We start from the raw sequence: 23,839 nt of genomic DNA, 5'->3' as shown, positions 1-23,839 counted from the left end.
TATTTGCAGCTTTGACAAAAGGCAAGCATAGCAAAGGCCAGAATCGTTTTTGGATACATCAAGCTCAGGTACGACATTTTTAAGCAGAAATGTCAGTTTGGTGAGATATGACAGTTTAAACCGAGTGAATAATCAGCAGCATCACAACTCACGGCTGCAGTGGGAAAAACGGCGCAAGAAAGACGGAACAGAAAAATTAGACCGACGAGGAGCTGATCATACGCGTGCTGCAAACCTGCAAGTCCTGCCCCTGCAGCCCCAAACAGTGAGGTCATAATGGCAATGCCAGCCACAGAACCAAGTGCTGCCGCTCCAGCACCACCAATCACGGCACCTGCTCCAGCTGCTACCAAGGGAGCAGCAAGGCCTCCCGTGAGTCCTGTGTGACACTTTTGATTAAAACAGAGACCGATACTTCTGACCTCATATCAACAGTTTTTAGTTCAATAATTATAAAAAGCTAATGATGCAAAGCAAGTCATTGCACACTGGCCATGTAAAAATTGGCTTACCAATCACAGTCCCACCAACAGCAGTCGCTAAACCAATGAGGAAATATCGCTGAAACTTCTTCTTCTTCTCATGTCGGAGACGCGATGTTTTATCAGCCCTACGGTGAATGTTGAGAGTTGTGAGCCCGATGTATTCAAATGGAAAACAGAGGGGTTTTTTATTTTAAATAAAGCATCATTTTAACCTTCTCAATGCAACAAAGGAATAAAAAGCAAAAAAATGGATAAAAGTTTTGTTTCGACAGGTTCGATAATACATTGTAATTGGAAAAACAAGGCACCGTATGTACAGCTCATAACAGCAAGATAATCGAAGGAAGGTTCAAACAAACCAACCAAAGAAGGCCCACTTACTTTCAAGAGTTGCTCCTTATGTGGCAATAAAGAGGAGGAAAGAGGATTTATAAACATGTTATAATCGGTAGAGGTACAAGCTAAGCACCCCAGGAACCCGCTGAGCTTTCATCTGCAACTACATTCATGCCTTTCCATGTGTCGCGATATGTAGGCCTCTGCAATAAATCATAATCTGGCTGTTCTGGCAAATATATGATGTTTACTCACAAAGTTCCATAAATGCCGTAATTACTCGTTATAATCCACCATCATGTATAATACGCTGGGCACTTTTCAGATCAAATCCTCAAGAAAATACCAGTTTCTACATACAACACCCCCCCCCCCACCCCAAAAAAAATTCAGGTTTCTAGCGATGATCTTCACCTGCAGCATTACTTGGACTGTGTTGAGTGCAATCCCTGGAGATAGGAGCTCGGTTATCCACTCCATCAGGACGTACTCTAGCTCTGGGAAATGAGTAATGGAGAAATGATTGCCCTTTTTGATCTCAGGCATCTTCTCAATAACTTCTTTCTGTCTGTGCCAGGCTCTAACGTTACTTGAATGTAGATCAAACTTGCAAGCATCTGCTGTGTTAGCACACACTAACTCGTATGAAACACAATATGATGAACGACGTGACGGATTGAATGTACCGAACAACTCTTACTGAGTGATATGTGGCATCTATCAGATTAGCACCTCTCAAGTCTTTAACATATCATCAGCTTACAGTAATTCTCAAGCAATCAATTGTGCCGCAACGGTTCTGGCTGTTTATTATTGAAAGTTCAGATGGAAGGTTTAAAAAAACAAAGTGATGTATTATAAACAATTTCAATTCTTCGATCAAAATCATTGTTATTCAGAACAAAAATGTTCAATGTTGCATAAGATATCGCACAATGCACTGCATTTTTAAGACGGCGGCACCCAGGAATGAAGCTCAATCTCGTGTCGGTACTATAAACCTGGGGAATAAACTTCATTTTAGTTCTCGTGGATAATACGCACCCCAAATTTTGATCAGATATTTCTGAGAAAGAAGTGTGGCCGACACACGAGTGATTATGATATTTGAACTTACCCATCGTGTTTAGTTTAATTACTTTTATGAGGCATCTCAGAGCACAAAGTCAAAAAAGAAGATGGCTTCAGGTTGTGTTGTTAAATATTAAACTAGAAGGGCACTCGGTAGAGTGCATACCTCTGCCACGTAATGCCTGATCCATGAGAACATATCGGGCCCAATACATTTTTGAAATATCATGCTGTACAGGACTATATCATTTTTGGCCAGATCTCTCAATGGTGACAAATCACTTAAATAATTAAATAATTCTCATATCCAGATCCGGATCCGGATCTTCACCAAAATTTGATCAATTCTTCCTTGCGGCAGACCCAACGTGTCCACAAAGTTTGGTCCGAATCGGTAGAAATTTTTTTTGAGATATCCTGCACACAAACAAACAAATAAACAAGCAGTCATAGACTGGTACTTATGAAATCGTCAACTTGACCTCTGACCTTGTCTAATCAAAGCTGTCTCTAGAGAAGGTAGCGACGCAAACCAGAAGTTTCTACGATGATTCTGTACCAAACCATCAAAAATCGAATGTTTGACCTCACTGTGACCTTGACCTTTGACCGATTTTGACCAAAATCTAATCAGCGCTCGCCATCACCCTCCTGAATCACGTGGTGTAATTCGACATTGGGAGCTTCTTCCGTTCTCGAGTTATCGTGCCTACAAACAAACACACAAACAAGCAGTCATAGACTGGTACTTACGAAATCGTCAACTTGACCTCTGACCTTGTCTAATAAAAGCTGTCTCTAGAGAAGGTAGCGATGCAAACCAGAAGTTTCTACGATGATTCTGTACCAAACCATCAAAAATCGAATGTTTGACCTCAGTGTGACCTTGACCTTTGACCGATTTTGACCAAAATCTAATCAGCGCTAGCCATCACCCTCCTGAATCACGTGGTGTAATTTGACATTGGTAGCTTCTTCCGTTCGAGTTACCGCGGATTAACGTAACGTAAAGGTCACACTCGATGGCCCCCCAAACTCGAAAGGATGCTGGGGCAAGCGCCATGACGTCAGCGCGCACACACAAAACCTTTACGTGACTCAACGATGCGTCCACTCGAGCGCGCTGCGGCACGTGACAAGCCATGACGCAGCGGGTGAAATATTTTTATACAATCTTAAAACATCTCCAAAACATCCGATTTTAACAGAATTTCGACAACCGCGTGTTAAACGTCCGAAGCGATCGCAAAAACCAAAGACAAAATTAAAATCAAAGTTAAAACGAACTCGTAACGTCGACCGAAGCAAAAATACTCCATTTCTCCACAGGAATTTATGGAATTATTTTATATTTTTATCAAAGTCATAAAACCGTAATATTCGGCCATCCACAATCTTTACATAATCCGACAGCTTAGCGAGTCAGGCATGCGACGATAAGCTTTATTGGGATGAAAAATGACTTTTAAACACCATCTTTATCGAAAACACAGTCAACGTGCACACGCAAAACCTTTACGTGACTCAACGACGCGTCTGCTTGAGCGCGCTGCACCACGCGATGAGCCGTGACGCGGCGGGTGAAATATCTTTATACAATCTAAAAACGTCTCCGAAACATCCGATTTTTACCAGAATTTCGACAACCGAGTTTTAAGCGTCCTAAGCGATCGCAAAAACCGAAGACAAAATTAAAATCGAAGTTAAAACGAACTCATAACATCGACGGAAGCAAAAATACTCCATTTCTCCACAGGAATTTACGGAATTATGTTTGCCCTCACTGTGACCTTGACCTTTGACTGATTTTGACCAAAACCTAATCAGCGCTAGCCATCACCCTCCTGAATCACGTGGTGTAATTTGACATTGGTAGCTTCTTTCGTTCTCGAGTTATCATGCCAACAAACAAACACACACAAACAAACAAACAAACAAACAAACAAACAAACACACACACACACACACACACACACACACACACACACACACACACACACACAAACACACACACACGACGGAAGTCATCAATTAAAGATTTCGTAAGTAACAAGCAGTCTACGACTGCTTCTTACGAAATCGTCAACTTGACCTCTGACCTTGTCTAATAAAAGCTGTCTCTAGAGAAGTTAGTGACGCAAACCAGAAGTCTCTACGATGATTCTGTACCAAACCATCAAAAATCGAATGTTTTGGATGTTTGACCTCACTGTGACCTTGACCTTTGACCGATTTTGACCAAAATCTAATCAGCGCGAGCCATCACTGACCTGAGTCACGTGTTGTAATTGGACATTGGTAGCTTCTTCTGTTCTTGAGTTATCTGTACCAAACAATCAAAAATCGAATATTTGACCTCAATGTGACCTTAACCTTTGACCGATTTTGAGCAAAATCTAATCAGCGCTAGCCATCACCCTCCTGAATCACGTGGTGTAATTTGACATTGGTAGCTTCTTCCGTTCTCGAGTTATCGTGCCTACAAACAAACAAACAAACAAACACACAGACAAGCCGGTAGGCGACGAGGGATTCGCTAGGATCGAAGTGCTGGATACGATGCTTTTCATCCTGACCGATCCACCGATGAAGATTCATTGCCAAGACGTATTGGTTCACATACAATTGTTCCTCGACCTGGCAAGATTTTTCCTATTGCTTATTTTGCCAACTGGCCCTCCTCATAAAAAATGACGGTAAATAGACACCCTATTTTTGAAGGACTACCATTTGAAAAATAATCGGTTTGCTGGTTTGTGCTGTGGAGCCTCGCGTTGCAGACACATGCACACACGCACACACACACACACACACACACACACACACACACACACACACACACACACACACACACACACACACACACACACACACACACACACACACACACACACACACACACACGGAAAACCCGATAAACTTCTCTCAATGCTCTTGTTTGACCACACCTCCTGAGCCACATAATATTTTTCATAAGCCACGCCCACTTTCCTACGCCACTCCCACTTTAAATAATAAATAATTGGAGGTGGTGTGTGGGTCTTGATCATTTTTGGGAAATAAATAAATAATTGAAGGTGGTGTGTGGATTGTGGAATCGTTTTCGGTATAAAAATAAATAATTGGAGGTGGTGTGTGGGTCTTGATAGTTTTCGGTAAATAAATAAATAATTGAAGGTGGTGTGTGGATCGTGAAATCGTTTACGGAAAATAAATAAATAATTGGAGGTGGAGTGTGGGTCGTGGAATCGTTTTTGGTATATAAATAAATAATTGAAGGTGGTGTGTGGATTGTGAAATCGTTTACGGAAAATAAATAAATAATTGGAGGTGGAGTGTGGGTCGTGGAATTGTTTTCGGTAAATAAATAAATAATTGGAGGTGGTGTGTGGGTGGGGAATCGTTTTCAGTAAATAAATAAATAAATAATTGAAGGTGGTGTGTGGGTCGTGGAATCGTTTTCGGTAAATAAATAAACATATTATGAGAAATCCACAAAGACAGAAATGCCGGTGATTCCATTTATTTTGGATCCTTTTCACTTTGGTCAATAACGTTTGGATCGAGGAGAGATCGAAGGTGGAACGACGGTGTAGTTCCTTACAAACACTGAATCAACATCTTAAATGACAGTAAATAGACACCGGATTTTTGAAGGACTACCATTTGAAAAATAAAACCTCAATCAAAAATCGGCTCAAGTAAAATTTTCTAAATATGTCGAAGTGTTTAATTCCGAAGTCTCGTTTCTCTACATTCAAAACTCAAGGACAAGTATTGAAAATACTGTACGCGGTTTTTGGCTGCTGCACAGCAACGGGTGGTTGCTGGGCCACGAAATTCAAACGCACACATTCCCAGTATATATTCCACCTTTTGGCAAAGTTTCATCGAAATCGGTTCGCTGGTTCGTGCTGTGGAGCCTCGCGTTGCAGACACACACACACACACACACACACACACACACACACACACACACACACACACACACACACACACACACACACACACACACAACCCGACAATTTGGGTTATCTCATATATAGCGAATCCAACACACAAACAAGCAGTCATAGACTGGTACTTACAAAATCGTCACCTTGACCTCTGACCTTGTCTAATAAAAGCTGTCTCTCGAGAAGGTAGCAACGCAAACCAGAATTTTCTACGATGATTCTGTACCAAACCATCAAAAACTGAATGTTTGACCTCACTGTGACCTTGACCTTTGACCGATTTTGACCAAAATCTAATCAGCCCCAGCCATCACCCTCCTGAATCGCGTGGTGTAATTTGACATTGGTATCTTCTTCCGTTCTCGAGTTATCGTGCCTACAAACAAACACACAAGCACACACACAAAACAAACAAACACACAAACAGAGGACGGAAGTCATCAATATACTTCCGAAATCTTTAGATTTCTTAAGTAACAAGTGAAATCCTTCAATACTGCACGTGTGGTGAAGCAAATGAGAACACTAATGTTAAAATATGCAATTTATGCATTTTCAGTTGAAAAACAATTAAAAAGCGTACTTAATATTTGAAATGTAAAAATCTTGTTATTATTGTGATAAGCACCTTAAAATATAACAGAACGAATGAAATCGTTCGATACAACGTGGCAGGGGGCCGCAAAAGAATGATGGCATAAGAAGAACTTAGCTTTCAGCGTTCGGCGATCGGCGCGAAATGCGATGGTGGGCAGAAATGACGTCTTTTGGCATGAAATGCTATGGTGGGCGGAAATGACTTCTTTCGGCGCGAAATGCAATGGCGGGCGGAAATTACGTCTTTCGGTCGTTCGTACATGAGAGGGGCGTGTTTCTTGCTTTTTTCCGTCAAGCAATAAATTCAATGGTTTTCACATATATAACACATTAGTTTCACAAATTTCCATTGAAATACTCGGGTATTTCCGTCAATTGTCGCTGTTTCGGACGAGGTTGCGCACTGCATCGAGCGGACGGCCGTCATTGGCTGTCACAGGCACGTGGGGGAGGGGGGGGACACCGGGACACCGGAGATGTGGTAGACACTGGGGACATTTCAAACTCGGTGCAATTGTATACAGCGCACGCGCTGTAACAAGCAGTCATAGCCTGGTAATTACAAAATCGTCAACTTTACCTCTGACTTTGTTTAATAAAAGCTGTCTCTAGAGAAGGTAGCGACGCAAACCAGAAGTTTCTACGATGATTCTATACCAAACCATCAAAAATCGAATGTTTGAACTCATTGTGACCTTGACCTTTGACCGATTTTGACCAAAATCTAATCAGCACAAGCCATCACCCTCCTGAATCAGGTGGTGTAATTTGACATTGGGAGCTCCTTCCGTTCTTGAGTTATCGTGCCTACAAACAAACAAATACACACACAAACAAACACACAAACAGATGACGGAAGTCATCAATATACTTACGAAATCTTTAGATTTCTTAAGTAACAAGCAGTCATAGACTGGTACTTACGAAATAGTCAACTTGACCTCTGACCTTGTCTAATAAAAGCTGTCTTTAGAGAAGGTAGCAACGCAGACCAGAAGTTTCAACGATGATTCTGTACCAAACCATCAAAAATCGAATGTTTTGGATGTTTGACCTCACTGTGACCTTGACCTTTGACCAAAATATAATCAGCGCGAGCCACCACCCTCCTGAATCACGTGGTGTAATTTGACATTGGTAGCTTCTTTCGTTCTCGAGTTATCATTTTTTGGATGTTTGACCTCACTGTGACCTTGACCTTTGACCGATTTTGACCAAAATCTAATCAGCACTAGCCAGCACCCACCTGAATCACGTGGTGTAATTTGACATTGGTAGCTTCTTCCGTTCTCGAGTTATCTGTACCAAACCATTAAAAAAAATCGAATATTTGACCTCACTGTGACCTTGACCTTTGACCGATTTCGACCAAAACCTTATCAGCACTTGCCATCACCCTCCTGAATCACGTGATGTAATTTGACATTGGTAGCTTCTTCCGTTCTCGAGTTATAGTGCCTACAAACAAACAAACAAACAGAAATGGAAGGCATCAATATACTTACGAAATCTTTAGATTTCGTAAGTAACAAACGGAAGCCATCAATATACTAACGAAATCTTTAGATTTCGTAAGTAACAAACAAACAGAAACGGAAGTCATAAATATACTTACGTAATCTATAGATTTCGTAAGTAACAAACACACAATCAAGCAATCATAGACTGGTACTTACGAAATAATCAACTTGACCTCTGACCTTGTCTAATAAAAGCTGTCTTTAGAGAAGGTAGCGACGCAAACCAGAAGTTTCTACGATGATTCTGTACCAAACCATCAAAAATCGTAACGTCGACCGAAGCAAAAATCTCCATTTCTCTTCGCAATTATTTTATCAAAGTCACAAAACCGTAATATTCGGCCATCCACCAACAATCTTTACATAATCCGACGGCTTAGCGAGTCAGACATGCGACGATAACCTTTATTGGGATAAAAATGACTTTTAAACACCATCTTTATCGAAAACACCGTCAGCGCGCACACGGAAAACCTTTACGTGACTCAACGACGCGTCTGCTCGAGCGCACTGCATCACGTGACGACCTGTGACGCGTCGAGTGAAATATTTTTTATACAATCTTAAAACGTCTCCAAAACATCCAATTTTTACCAGAATTTCGACAACCGAGTTTTAAGCGTCCGAAGCAATCGCAAAAACCGAAGACAAAATTAAAATCGAAGTTAAAACGAACTCGTAACATCGAGCGAAGCAAAAATCTCCATTTCTCCACGCAATTATTTAATATTATTTTATCAAAGTCACAAAACAGTAATATTCGGCCATCCACCAACAATCTTTACATAATCCGACGGCTCAGCGAGTCAGGCATGCGACGATAACCTTTATTGGGATAAAAAATGACTTTTAAACACGATCTTTATCGAAAACACCGTCAGCGCGCACACGGAAAACCTTTACGTGACTCAACGACGCATCTGCTCGAGCGCACTGCATCACGTGACGACCCGTGACACGTCGAGTGAAATATTTTTTATACAATCTTAAAACGTCTCCAAAACATCCGATTTTTACCAGAATTTCGACAAGCGAGTTTTAAGCGTCCGAAGCGATCGCAAAAACCGAAGACAAAATTAAAATCGAAGTTAAAACGAACTCGTAACGTCGAGCGAAGCAAAAATACTCCATTTCTCCACATGAATTTACGGAATTATGTTTGACCTCACTATGATCTTGACCTTTGACCGATTTTGACCAAAATCTAATCAACGCTAGCCATCACCCTCCTGAATCACGTGGTGTAATTTGAAATTGGGAGCTTCTTCCATTCTCGAGTTATCGTGCCTACAAACAAACAAGCAGTCATAGACTGGTACTTACGAAATCGTCAACTTGACCTCTGACCTTGTCTAATAAAAACTGTCTCTAGAGAAGGTAGTGACGCAAACCAGAAGTTTCTACGATGATTCTGTACCAAACCATCAAAAATCTAATGTTTTGGATGTTTGACCTCACTGTGACCTTGACCTTTGACCAAAATCTAATCAGTGCTAGCCACCACCCTCCTGAATCACGTGGTGTAATTTGACATTGGTAGCTTCTTCCGTTCTCGAGTTATCATTTTTTGGATGTTTGACCTCACTGTGACCTTGACCTTTGACCAATTTTGACCAAAATCTAATCAGCACTAGCCATTACCCTCCTGAATCACGTGGTATAATTTGACATTGGTGGCTTCTTCCGTTCTCGAGTTATCTGTACCAAACCATCAAAAATCGAATATTTGACCTCACTGTGACCTTGACCTTTGACCGATTTTGACCAAAATCTAATAAACACTCGCCATCACCCTCCTGAATCACGTGGTGTAATTTGACATTGCAAGCTTCTTCCGTTCGAGTTATCGTGCCTACAAACACACACACAAACAAACAAGCAGTCACAGACTGGTATTTACGAAATCGTCAACTTCACCTCTGACCTTGTCTAATAAAAGCTGTCTCTCGAGAAGGTAGCGACGCAAACCAGAAGTTTCTACGATGATTCTGTACCAAACCATCAAAAATCGAATGTTTTGGATGTTTGACCTCACTGTGACCTTGACCTTTGACCGATTGACCAAAATCTAATCAGCGCTCACCACCACCCTCCTGAATCATGTGGTGTAATTTGGCATTGGTAGCTTCTTCCGTTCGAGTTATCATTTTTTGGATGTTTGACCTCATTGTGACCTTGACCTTTGACCGATTTTGAACAAAATCTAATCAGCACTCGCCATCACCCTCCTGAATCACGTGGTGTAATTTGACATTGGTAGCTTCTTCCGTTCTCGATTTATCATGCCTACAAACAAACAAACACACACAAACAAACAAACACACAAACAGATGATGGAAGTCATCAATATACTTACGAAATCTTTAGATTTCATAAGTAACAAACCAGACAGACAGAAAGGGGTGAAAACATAACATCCTTCACCTTCGGTGGCGGAGGTAATAAAAAGACAAGGAGCCATTTAAAATTCTTATGATAAATTAACCCTGCATAATAGCTGTGGTAATGTAATGAGGAATAGTATTTTTTATTGGGCTTATTCTGAATTTTTCACATGACTTTTCTTAAACATGGCTCCAAAATTTACATCAATCAGTCTTCCTTTTGAGGCTTTGGGAATGATCAAACTCACTCGTTTTCAGGCAATGCAGCACACAAGCTCTGCACAAGCTGCTCTTCCACTGAATCGACTTCAGCATTTGATACGTGAAAGAGCTGTGCAATGTGCCGTATTGACACCCGTGCGCGTGCATCGTAACAACCTACGGAACAGCACACACAACCACATGTCCCCCAACATAAGATTATCTGCCGAGTTCTCCTTCCGGAAACAAGTGTACTTCATGAGACGATAACAATATTTGTTCCCAGGTGGAAAACAGTTGTGGTTAGTTAGTGGGAGCCATTGGTCACATCAGTGTGCGTAGGTGAGGGATGATGGGCATCCAGCTTATAAAATGCAGCAGTCTCAAATGACACATGTAAAGCAGAAACCATCATGCTTATTAATCCCATAACAACCAACTCTCTAAGAAAGCAGCACTCAATGATGAGAGATGAGGAGCCAAAGAGTTCAATAATTTTTAAAGAAAATAAGTATTAATATTCTCACTAAGACCCAAAGAATCATGTTTAAGACGTAATATGTAGATAGCCTTTCAAAAAGTATGCATGCAAAGGTGGGATGAGTTGGCAAATTTGTATAAATTTGATAAGAAAGGAAAAGAAAAAAGATAACAGGGAATTAGTGAGGAGATAGCAGCAGGTGGAAGTGGGAGAAAGATGTATCGTTATCTCGGAGGTTTGGGGGCGATGAAGTTGAAAGGGATAATTCAGCAATTCTTGTGCAGATCTATACTATAATAGAGGTGTGTGTGTGTGTGTGTGTGTGTGTGTGTGTAACCATTTTTCTCAGATGGATGAACGGATCTTCATCAAACTTTCAGAGGTTCATCAGTGAGTGCAGGGGAGTGTTTTAAGCCAAAAAAAACAATTTTTGAAAGTTCTGAAAAAAAAAAAAGTTTAATTTTATTTTAATTCCTCTTTAGTGCCAAAGCCCTTGTAGCAATGTGAAAGGTAACATTAAATGATCCCGACCCCATTTCTTCGTGGGTGTCGGGAAGTGTTCGAGTTCCCCCACAAAAAAAAATGGGAAAAAAAACAAAATTTGATTTCTTGAAAATCCCAACAGGATGACAACAGCACCAGACAACACTGAGTACCCCTGTTCGCCCTATGTAAATGGAACAAAGCAGCTTTTCAAATATCATTCAACACTTTTCTAACACAACTTGTCCTGCATCAACTTTGTGGGACTTCATCTTCTTCCTTACAAGCCAAATATTTGCCCTTCCGGATAACTATTTATCCATTTTGTATCCCACAGACAGGACGGATCTGGATCTAGACCATAACCAAAATCGAATCGGTTTGTTCTCATCACCGAACCAACTCATATATGCCTGGTGTTGGCTTAATGGCTGGAGTGGTGGGCTTGAGATCCTCGGATCCTGAGTTCAAATCCCACTCAGCTATTGAATTAACACCAGGTGGGGTTGACGCTGCCTGTCATCCTTCAGAGGTCGGCAAAATGAGTGCCAGCTTGCTGATATCTTGTGTCGGAGTGGCGACCCGTCCAGGATTGTGTCCAATAGTCAAGGAGACTGCTTAGGCAGCACCAACGCTCTGCATGGAGTATGGTCCCAGTGGATGGAATGGATGGAACCAACTCATCCACCAAGTTTTTGTCACAATCCGTCCACAACTTTTTGAGATGTCGTGTTGCATATCATTTTAGCCCTATCACTCAATGGTGAAGAATCACTTTAAAAGTTTTTGTATCGGGACCCATATCCAGATCTTCACCAAAATCTAATCGATTCGTCCTTGTCACATACCCAACCTGTCCACCAAATTTCGTCTGAATATGTCCACAACTTTTTGAGATGTCCTGCTTACAAATGACAGACTCACAGACAGACAGAGGTGAAACATAACCTCCATTCATCTTCATTGGCAATGACAATTATCCTTTTCTCATCTTATATACAATACTGTATATGCAGGAGAGTACACACATTATTCAGAATCCAAAAATGCAATGTTCTCAAAGTGTAGTTTTTAAGTTGGCTGTTAATTCTGTAGCTATAAATATCTATCTCGAAATATAAAACAGAACTTACCATCTCTTAAGGCAAATGTCAGCAAATCCTGGAAAACAAGAAAACATCAATAAAAGAATTAAATCAAATGTAAAATCCAACATAATCATCATGTACAAAAAAATATAATCTTCAACAGCAACAAAAAGCTCCTTTTTTCACTTCCTCATCTTTATCTGTTTATTCTCTTATTTGCCTTCCTCGTGTTCTTCTTCCATCAATCTTACCAGTCAGCAATGATTTTTAGCTTCCACTGGATTTAGTCTGAAACGGGAGCTAATGGATTAGGTCTCGCCTGTCCGTACGTACGTCCGTCCGTCCGTCCGTCCATCCGCAACCATATATCGAATACGCATGGACCGATTTTGTTCAAACTTAGCAGAAAGACAATACATGATGGTATACATATGCGCATCATTTTTTTTTGTCACAATTCAATCAAAGACAGCTGACTGGAGGCCATTTTAGTGGTAAAAAAAACAAACAAACAAAAAAACCCCGGTATTGAATACGTCCTCAACCATTGCTTGGACATTGTGATGTAACCAAGTTTGAATACAAAATGTATATCATGTTCAACGCATATTCATGTTTTTCCTCATGCATATTTAAGCTCCGTCCATGAGTCACGTCATCACCGCCGCAGCAGGCGAGAGCGACTCTTCCCCGGTCTGGCGGGAAGTGTGCATATATCTGAAAAAAGCATGGTTTTTAAAAAAAAATTTACGACGCTGTTGGAGTGTTTTAAATAAAGACAAGGCGGTTTAAACCTCAGCGAGTGTTGGTTAAACCGCCTGAAGCATTCTTATTCAAGAAGCTGGACATGTCGGCCATTCCAGGATTGACATGCATTTACCGATGTTGTTCAAATGCGCCGCACAGAAAATGAATGATGGCCTAATATGCACGTCTTCCTTTGTTTTTTTTTTTTGTTTTTTTCGGAGAACAGATCCAATATGGCCGACTGGCGACCATTTTGTTACTTACACAAATTTGCCCAATCGTATGCAATCTTCCATGTCACATGACCACTCAAGTCAGTTGCCCATGCACATAAATCTTGTTTATATAGGCTAGCTCTTTAACTCCGTACAGCAAGATTACTAAAACCATGGGGGCTATGACATTTTCTGTCTTTTCTCCTTGTTTTGTAGAAGCCTGGTGTTGGCTTAGTGGTTAGGGTGGTGGCTTGGGATCCCAGGGTCCTGAGTTCAAGCCCCGTTGGCTGCTGAATTAACACCAGGGGGTTGACTCAGCCTGTCATCCTTCCGAGGTCGGCGAAATGAGTGCCAGTGTACTGGTCCCAGTGTATGCCCGGGTTAGAATAGGTGTACCATATCCCTGTGTGTCGTAAGAGGTGACCAGGGTTGGCGTCAGGAAGGGCATCCGGCCATAAAACATTGCCTCAAGAAAAAGCCAAACCCCTGCACAGCAGGGAAAAATGGCTGTAAAAACGGTCATATATATATATATATATATATATATATATATATATATATATATATATATATATATATATATATATATATATATATATATATATATATATATATATATATATATATATATATATATATATCTCCTTGTTTTGTAGATTCAAATGTCAGCTGTCCCTTTGCTGTACTCTGTTACATCCTTTTACACCAAAATTAGTCATTACATTTTCTTTCGTTCCAACTAACCCTCATCATTATTTTTAGCATCCACAATTTAAAAGCTTTTGTAACAGTCCACATTTACATCCCATACAACAGTGTTGACCACACGTAGCACTTTGCAATTCTGAAACAAGTTATTATGTTCATTTGTTCAAATCGCTTAGAACCCCTTTCATGGTGTTAAAATCTGTTTAAAATTTCATGGTGCTGATCTGACCATCTCAATTTTCCTCCCCATTTCTGCATCACATCTTCCATCAACTGTAAGAAGATGCTCGAGGTTGAAAAAAAGATGCATCATCAGTCTGAAAATGTCAAAGGTAGACAAAATATTTCACTTGTTTTGACCGTTTCCTGCTAATCTTTACACTCAATAGCGAGTGTCACATCTTTTTCTTTTCAAATTGTCATCACTTTAGTTTTATCGAAACTTCGGCAAAATGCAGTCTTCACTTATTTTATCGATTGTGTTAAGAATATTATTACGTGTGTGGGGTAAAGAGTAGTCATTAAAGTGTAAAGCCTTCGCATGAACCGTGTGCTCACGTAGGATAGATCATTTCTACCTGTAAGGAGAACTTCACATTCAGGTTAAATTGTCCTGTTTCTTGTATGCCGGTGGAAGGTAGTGTTGTTTGCCATAGAGAGGTTATTTAGGTCAAGGACATTGTGAGACTTGTTCTTCCTGTCGAACCGGTGGGGAGGAGGCAAGATAAGGTGAGGGGATCCTCGAGAGGGTCAATAATGAGGTCACACCAGTACGCAGCACGATGATGTCAATCCCTTTCCCCCATCGATCGCTGAGGCCTATCTTCACAAGGCCTGTGACACCTATTGGCGTCCTTTTAACTGTTGCTTTGATCGTTTTACACCGAAGGGAACATTTAAAGGGAGCAAATGGTGAATGTGAATATGACAGCCCCAAAGAGATCTTCGCCTTCACATAGTAGTGAGCACCAACATGGCAGCCATATGACTGTGGAGTCAGACAAGCATATGATTACAAAGATTGTTTGGCAAGTCCGTGAGCCTGCCTTTGTGCTCTGTCGTCTTGGTGGGAAAAATCCCCCTGGCATTATAAGAAACCATTAGTTCACGCACAAACTATGGGGTCACGTGATTTAATTATTCACATCCGCCCGGTTCAAATTCAGCCAATCAGGCCGCTTGTTTTATCTCGAGGCGAAACACCCGGTGAGGGCATAGTCCACCAATACCCCCATCATGTTACAACTGACAATACACTTCTCTTGACCTGTGCTGTCGATCAGCTGCTTCTATTTCTTCACAACATTCATTATAACATGATTATTTTTGCTTTGTTACATTCATGCTGTATCTTAGTCTTCATTACAGAATAAATCCAATGCAATAAAAACAGTTGACACTTGTGAGGCACTTATAAAATTCAGAATCATACAATGGACAGGAAGTGCACTGCTCTAATAAAACATCGTGATATATTTGACTCCTCAATAATCACTCTTTTAATATATTTTTTAAACATTAGCCTGCATCGGGTCCGGTGGACTCCTAAACAAGCCGTGTGCATGACTGACAATAATTGTTAAAAAACACAACCTCACTTGACACAGCTGTATTGATCCAATCTCCAGGGCCGGATCTGAGGAGATCTGCTCCACAAAGGATGCCATACCCTCGCTCCCATGGCCTGCTGCAAAAGACTCCATGATGGGATGTACATGATCAGGTAGAGCAAGCTCAGTGACCAATGAACTGGTGAATGAATGGCAGAAAGTCCTGTAATAGTTATAATACCATGTCATTCAAACTGCCTCTCATCATTAAATAAAATTAGAACTACCAAGCTTAAATTTAGTAGAGGTCGTGCTAATGAATACAGTTACACAAACAGCACTTGTGGTAACTAAAGTCACAACATATCAGTCAAACAATTGCAGAAAAAGAAAATTCCATTCTGTTGAGGAAGTGAGAGCCAAGCATGTCGCAAAGGAAATTTACAACTTCACTCTCCACTGCAGTGGAAAAGGAAACTACTTCAACGGTCGGAATTAAACCCACCCTGTGGGCCCTGTGGGGTCTATACTATAGATGCATTTTCTCTGCATACTGTGTGTTACTATGGGGGGTGGGGGGGAGAGGGGAGGGGGTGATGCAATCACCCTACGGGTAATGTGCTAGTATTTAAACTACAACGGCACTCTTAGACATCACGATGTCGAATGATGTGCCTCCGCCCACATTATTACATCATTGTAACACTTGTACAAAGTTTGATACAAATCCCTTCAGCTGTTCTCAAGTATCAGATTGTTACCTGACATGACATCTGACCTCCTGAAGCCAAAATCTCATCACTTCATCGTTACATCATTATACATAGTTGTATCAAGTTTGGTCAAAATCCAATCACCGGTTCACAAGTTAGCGAAGTAATAGAATTTTTAGCTAACATGACCTCTGCCCTTTGACCTCAAAATGTAACTAGAACGGGCACTCAGTAGAGCGCATACCTTCGCCAACGCTACATTTTGCCCCCCCCCCGCCAGAAACCGTTGATTGTGAGGGTATTTAATCCCATACCACATCTGCCATCTCATATATGTTATGATGGCTTAAAAACATTAAATTTCCTGCTGTTTGACACTGATTCACGTACATTGTACAATTTCTGTATGAACTCTCTGACCTTTTTGGGTGTCGGTGTCAAGTCAATCTGATGACAACTGGTCACATTATAAGAAATAAGTTCAGTGACACACCCCCCCTCCCCCCCCCCCAATGCTTTAAACTCACCAATAAAGTCACTGTCAAATATTACACATCACAGGATAGGGAATTGAATTCCAAACATTTTGAATCTACTTACATGCAAATTGTATAAGAATTGACCGCGTTATGATAATAAAGGTCGTTGACCCCCCTGACCTTTGACCCAAACCACTAACAAAGGTAATGACATCATTGTGTCACATCGTATATCACAAGATTGGGCATTGAATTCACAACATTTTGGCATTGGTTGCATGAAAATTGGATAAAAATTAAAAAATAATCGACCGCACGATGGCAAAATGACGATTTTGAGCTTTTCATGACCTCGACCTTGATCTTTGTACTCTTAATTTTGTAATTGGTAATAGAGTGTGGGGAATAGAACAGTCAACATTTTGGTGTTGGTTTCATGCAAATCGGATAAGAATTCACCGTGTTACGACTAAAACGGCACATTTTGCAATGTCGTGACCCCCCTGACCTTTGACTCCCAACCGCTAATAAGGGTTATTACGTGTTTGTGTCATCTAACATATCACAAGATGGGGCATTGAATTCTGAACATTTTGGCATTAGTTGCATGTAAATTGGATACAAATTGACCACGCTATGGTAAAAAGACGATTTTGACCTTTTCATGACCTTGACCTTTGACCCGATCGCTCCCAAAATCTAATCAAATGGTCCTCGGATAATAACCAATCATCCCACCAAATTTGCTGCGATTCAGTTAAATACTTTTGGAGTTATGCGAATAACAAACAAACAAACAAACACACATATTCACAAATAAATAAATGAATAAATAAATAAATACACAGCGATCAAAACATAACCTTCGCAACAAAGTTTGCGAAGGTAATTCGTTCATCTTTACATGATTATACATCGTTGTGCCAAGTTTGACTGAGATCCCTTCAGCCGTTCTTATGTTATCGCGGTAACGAAAACCTATCATGGACAGATGGACGCATGGACAGCCGGATGAACAACCCGACAACATAATAACTCCAGCGACTTTGTTAGCAGAGGCATAAAAACGTGGTCGGAATGGGTATGCACAATCGCCTCGAAGCTGTCTAGCCTGGGTTCGAATCTCGACCCAGCTGTAAATTGTCATCTCAGTGTTTACAATCAGGCCGATTCATCAATGAACGTGCCTTCCTTCGGACGGACGTTAAACTGGGCATCCTGTCTGTTGGCATGAGTCGAGAGACGTTAAATATTGTACGGTGTCCTTCGTGAAGAGCAGGCAAGCCATCAACGGAACAATGAACAAATTATAAATTCCTGCCCTAACCTTAGTCGACCGTCAGTCCTGGCCAGCCAGTTTGCAAAAGACTTCCCACCCACAAGAACGTTGGAATAATAATAATCATCATCTATCTACAATTCCAGCAATGTGTGTGTGTGTGTGTGTGTGTGTGTGTGTGTGTGTGTGTGTGTGTGTGTGTGTGTGTGTGTGTGTGTGTGTGTGTGTGTGTGTGTGTGTGTGTGTGTGTGTGTGTGTGTGTGTGTGTGTGTGACCGCCGTTTCTAGACAACCACTGGTCCGATCTAATTGAAACTTGCCAGATATATTGCTGGGGACCTGAGGATGTGCCTTTTCAAGGTTTGGTAATAATCGGACAAGTGGTTCCCAAGTTATGGCCATTTATTTACCAAACCAATGACAAGACACATTGCGGCGGCCATTTATTTACCAAACCAATGACAAGACAGTTTGCTGCGTAGGCGTGGCCGATGGGAAAAGGGCGCCATTTAGTTACCGTGACGTAGGAGTGGCAATGGTCAATGGCAGCGAATGTCATGGCAAGCAAAGACAGGGAGGTAAACTTGATTTTAATTTGGATTTTAATTAACTCTGTGAGTGTAAGTATCACAGCAGTTGTTACTTCAATACAAGCGATAATTCGTGGAATGCATGTGAACATTCCGTGCGGGCACGCACCACTTCCGGATAGTGATGACTCACTGTATTCTAATAATTTCTCGATTTCTTATCCGCATTTATAGATAAACACAATGCCCCAATCCAATCGTCGTTTACGAGAGCGAAGGAACGGCCTGTGTGGGTGTTTGAAAGTTTTTTTTGTTTTTTGTTTTTGTTTGCACGTATGGGCACGCGAGAGCGAAGGAACGGCCTGTGTGTTTGTTTGTGGCACGCAGTTTGAAAGTTTTTTATTTTGATTTTTTTGCACGTACGGCCACGCACGTACGGGCACATACTAGTCTATGTATAATTCCAGTAATCTGTGTGTGTGTCTGTGTGTCTGTCTGCGACCACTGTTTCTCGACAACCACTGGTCCGATCTAATTGAAACTTGCCAGGTATATTGCTGGGGCCCTGTGGATGTGCCTTTTTAAGGTTTGATATTGTGTAGATTTCCCGCACGTCGGCGTGCAAACGACCGTGTCTAACCAATAGCGGTCGCTTCGCCCAACGAACGGACAATCCAGTCGCGGCTTTCCGGATCAACGCCGGAAACCAGCCACGGGTGTGTTTGTAACCACACCACAACTTTGTCCGGACTCTACCCACGCTACAGGGTCCGATCGCCAAATCTTCGATTTACCTAATTATTCGCGCAGGTAGGTTACCGAGAGATTGTACCTCAACGGGACCGCTTGGAAACGAGCTGCTTAAGCAGCTCGCTTCCTTTTGGGATAACCGAGCGGGGTATTATCGTGCAGTCCCGTTGGACCCGATCACTTTACCGGCTATTTAAAAACCAACTATTTTCCGAGTGCAAGATGGCAGCTCAATTAAGGGAAGAGGACGCAACGAACAGGTTTACATTCACACAAGGACATTTATTATAATAAAGCACGTATGCAATTAAACAAGGCAAAACACGTATGCAATTACACAAGCAACAAAAGCACGACAAAAGAACTACGACCGTCTAAACGAAATGCAATACAAAGATTTATAGCACACAAAGCACTTAACAATTTCCTACTTATTATACGGGCCCACGGACACACGTACGCACACACACACCCAAGAAATGGTGGCAGAGGCCTTTAATAACGAGCTCCAGCTCGGAGGACAGGTGAGCTGAAACCCAGAACCTATCTCGAACCTCTCCACCTCGTGTGGTCTTCAAGTTGTTCGGATCCGGGCTCCAGCGAGAGCGAGCTGGATCCAATCGCCGAGCCGCGATCCTTCCCGAGCTCCCGCGAATCCTCCCGCGCTTCTCAACACGTGCTGGTGAGACGAGGCGCCAATCCTTCCCATCGATGAGTCGCTTCACCCAAGGAACCACCTCCAAGAAGAGGTCGGTGAGTCGCACCAAGCCGGGAACCAAAACGGAGAACAAAGAGCTCCACAAACCAAGAAGAAGAAGCCACCATACACAGCTCGAGCCGAGCAACCGGTTCGACTTTCTTCCAAAACAAAGCAGCTCGATGCAAAAAGCTCTCCTGAGCCAAGCAGAAGCCGAAGCTCACTGAACCACCAAAGCAAAAAGCCTCCAAAAAGCCTCCTCCCGAGCCAGGCCTCAGCCGAAGCTCACTGAGCCAGCCGAAGCAAAAAGCTTCCGAAGGCCTTAACCCTAACCCAAGCCAAACAGGACCTGAAGGTCTGTTGAGCGACTTACTCTCTGCCGAAGCAAAAAGTTTACTACTCAACTCCGAACACGAACAAAGAAAAGATCTCCTCTTACCCTTCTCTCGCCCTTCCCCCGCTCCCGGCATGACTCATGACTCATGCCCTCGTGCTCCATCCCCCGCTCAACCACGGGTGGGAGGGAGTTGTTGACATCATGAGTCACGGGACGGCAGGGTTCTTCTTCCTCTTCGCAGAAGAGGGGGAGGGATGTCTCCATTATTCGTTCCCTAACTATTAAATCGATCCGCAGCACATCTAATCGATTTCTGAACATTTAAACAATGAAAGGTGAGCTATCTAGGGAACAACCACTTATCGACACAGCTGATGAAAGGAACCTGAATGTTGTGTGCAATCGAATTCCCAAATTCGCAACAATATTAATTGGACAAGTGGTTCCCAAGTTATGGCCATTTATTTACCAAACCAATGACAGGACACGGTGCTATGATGTCACAACTCTTCTTCCTTTTTTTTGCACGTACGGGCACGTACTAGTAATAATAATAACTGCAAGTCAAAGGGAAGTCAGGAACCTTTCCTGAATCCATGTATTTATTAAATCAACATGTTATTCAATTAATATGCAAAACTTCGTTGAAGCTCCTATTGCTAATAAGTGATAACATATTGGTAATACTGTGCTATATATAGCTCTGGGTTACTGTTGGACAACTACGGCCTTACTAGCAACCAACATTAACTCGGTCTGATCACTTCAAATATACTGTAGTGGCACAAACACTCTACTGCAGTGTGGAGATACTCTACAGGAGACCTCAGGACGAAATGACTCCACTTACTCTACTCTACTTCACTGGTTGTTTGGGGCAATTTGGAGACACGACCAATGGGGATCAATTTGCGTACCTGCCAGCCTGTATACCAAGGTGTGTGCCGTTACCTGTTCTCAGGTTCCGGGTAGAGGTTGCCCATGGAGGTCGCACAAACTGCAGCACAGCAGAACCTGCTTGGCTCGCTCAAGCTCCGGATCAGACTCTGGTCCCTCTGGCCAGGCTTGCCAGATTCCCTGGTTTGGCTCTTTCTATCCATAGCAAGGAGCTACAAAGCTGGGCAATGACAAGAAAGAGAAAAATGAAAGTTAAAAGTTATTAAAAAAAAAAAAGTTTCATAACTTGAGTGATGACGTCACAAACATTACTTTCTGCGATTGTAATGAACCCACTGTGTGTTTGACCCTCTCGGAGGATGTTCGTACCGGATGAACTTCGTGTAGCTCCACGTAGTGAACCACGTGGGAAAGGTAAAACAACGTTGTTGTTGTTGTTGTTGTTGTTGTTGTTGTTGTTGTTGTTGTTGTTGTTGTTGTTGTAATGCGATCACCTGTGCCACTCGTTTAACGCCGTTCGTCAACTCCAGGCTGCTTGGAATTGAAAGGTCGGAGGTCAAGGCTGGTTTGGGATCGATATACGGATTACTTCCAAGAAGGTAACGACGACCTGTCACAAATAAACGATTTCACGATCTCCGTTCGCTTACCTTCCACGTCTGACTTCCTGGTTTAACGTCATGATTTGTCTCAAAATGTCAGCACCATGAACAATTATATAAAGAAAACCAAGAGGAACGAAACGAAACGCCTCCGGAACATCCGCTCGACAAAGGAGAGAGAGAGAGAGAAAAAAAATAATAATAACACCTATAGTCAGAGAAAATGCTGCTTACTACAACATCATGGCGCTATAGGGTTAGAAACAAAACCCTGGATAACATGCACTGAAACATCTCATTCATACAATGGATGAGATGTGTGCGTGTGTGTTTTTACATAAACATATATTTAAACACATATATATATATATCTATCTATATATCTATATATATTTAAACAAACATTTCTTCTTCTTCTTCTTCTTCTTCTTCTTCTTCTTCTTCTTCTTCTTCTTCTTGCTGCTCCCGTTAGGGGTCGCCACAGCGGATCAACCGTCTCCATTTTGCTCTATCCTCCACATCTTCCATTGACACTCCAACCACCCACATGTCCGCCCTCACCGCATCCATGAACCTCTTCTTTGGCCTTCCTCTTCTCCTCCTGCCTGGCGGCTCCATCTTCAACATCCTTCTCCCGATATACTCCGTTTCCCTCCTGTGCACATGTCCAAACCATCTCAATCTCGCCTCTCTCACTTTGTCTCCAAACCGTCCTCCCTGCGCTGTCCCTCTAATATACTCATTCCTTATCCTGTCCATTTTCGTCACTCCCAACGAGAATCGCAGCATCTTTAACTCTGTCACCTCCAGCTCCGCTTCCTGTCTTTTTGTTAGTGCCACCGCCTCCAAACCATACAACAGAGCTGGTCTCACTACCGTCTTGTATACTTTCCCCTTCACTCTTGCAGCTACCCTTCTGTCACAAATCACTCCTGCAACTCTTCTCCACCCACTCCATCCTGCCTGCACTCTCTTTTTCACTTCTCTCCCACACTCTCCGTTACTTTGGACAGTTGATCCCAAGTATTTAAACCCATCCACCTTCCCCACCTCAACTCCTTGCAACTGCACCATACCACCACCCTCCCTCTCATTTACGCACATGTACTCCGTCTTACTCCTACTGACTATCATTCCCCTTCTCTCCAGTGCACACCTCCACCTCTCGAGGCTCGATCAGCCTGCTCCCTACTCTCGGTACAGATCATGATGTCATCCGCGAACATCATAGTCCATGGAGACTCCAGTCTGATCTCGTCCGTCAACCTGTCCATCACCATTGCAAACAGGAAAGGGCTCAGAGTCGATCCTTGGTGCAATTGAACTTTTACCTGAAACTGGTCCGTCATTCCTACCGTACACCTCACCGCTGTCACACTGTCCTCATACATATCCTGCACGATCCTCACATACTTCTCCACCACTCCCGACTTCCTCATACAATACCACAACTCCTCTCTTGGCACTCCATCATAAGCTTTCTCTAAATCCACAAACACACAATGTAACTCCTTCTGGCCTTCCCTATACTTCTCCATTAACATTCTCAAAGCAAACATCGCATCAGTGGTGCTCTTTCTTGGCATAAACCCATATTGCTGCTCACACATCGTCACCTCTCCTCTCAACCGAGCTTCCACTACTCTTTCCCACAACTTCATGGTGTGGCTTAACAACTTTATCCCTCTGTAATTTCCACAGCTCTGCACATCACCCTTGTTCTTGAAAATCGGA

The 23,839-nt window shown here is 42.2% G+C and overlaps 2 protein-coding genes across 8 annotated transcripts in view; one reads left to right on the top strand and one right to left on the bottom strand.

Moving 5' to 3' along the window:
• TMCO4 (transmembrane and coiled-coil domains 4) overlaps positions 1-22,152 on the bottom strand; it is a 38,028-nt gene extending 15,876 nt beyond the window's left edge. For 2 of the 6 annotated variants that reach the window (XM_085879075.1, XM_085879069.1), the window contains exons 1-7: positions 21,873-22,143; positions 21,558-21,723; positions 15,871-16,045; positions 12,648-12,675; positions 10,598-10,727; positions 513-610; positions 236-379 (exon numbers count right to left, since the gene is read on the bottom strand). In XM_085879075.1, coding sequence (XP_085735201.1) covers positions 236-379; positions 513-610; positions 10,598-10,727; positions 12,648-12,675; positions 15,871-16,045; positions 21,558-21,706 — 724 coding nt within the window. In that variant the 5' untranslated portion in view covers positions 21,707-21,723; positions 21,873-22,143. The other 4 variants (XM_085879071.1, XM_085879073.1, XM_085879070.1 and 1 more) reach the window with 4 other exon arrangements.
• LOC147028558 (uncharacterized) overlaps positions 21,987-23,839 on the top strand; it is a 35,966-nt gene continuing 34,113 nt past the window's right edge. For both annotated transcript variants that reach the window (XR_015057602.1, XM_085879082.1), the window contains exon 1: positions 21,987-22,102. The gene's annotated coding sequence lies outside the window, so the exon portion shown is untranslated. The remainder of the gene's footprint in view (positions 22,103-23,839) is intronic.

The sequence above is a fragment of the Eptatretus burgeri genome, chromosome 4 (genome assembly GCF_056783735.1).
Source record: "Eptatretus burgeri isolate ZD-2024b chromosome 4, Ebu_testis_v1, whole genome shotgun sequence".
NCBI lineage: Eukaryota > Metazoa > Chordata > Myxini > Myxiniformes > Myxinidae > Eptatretus > Eptatretus burgeri.
The sequence above is the reverse complement of the archived record's forward strand: the minus strand, read 5'-3'. Positions and strand labels throughout refer to the sequence as shown.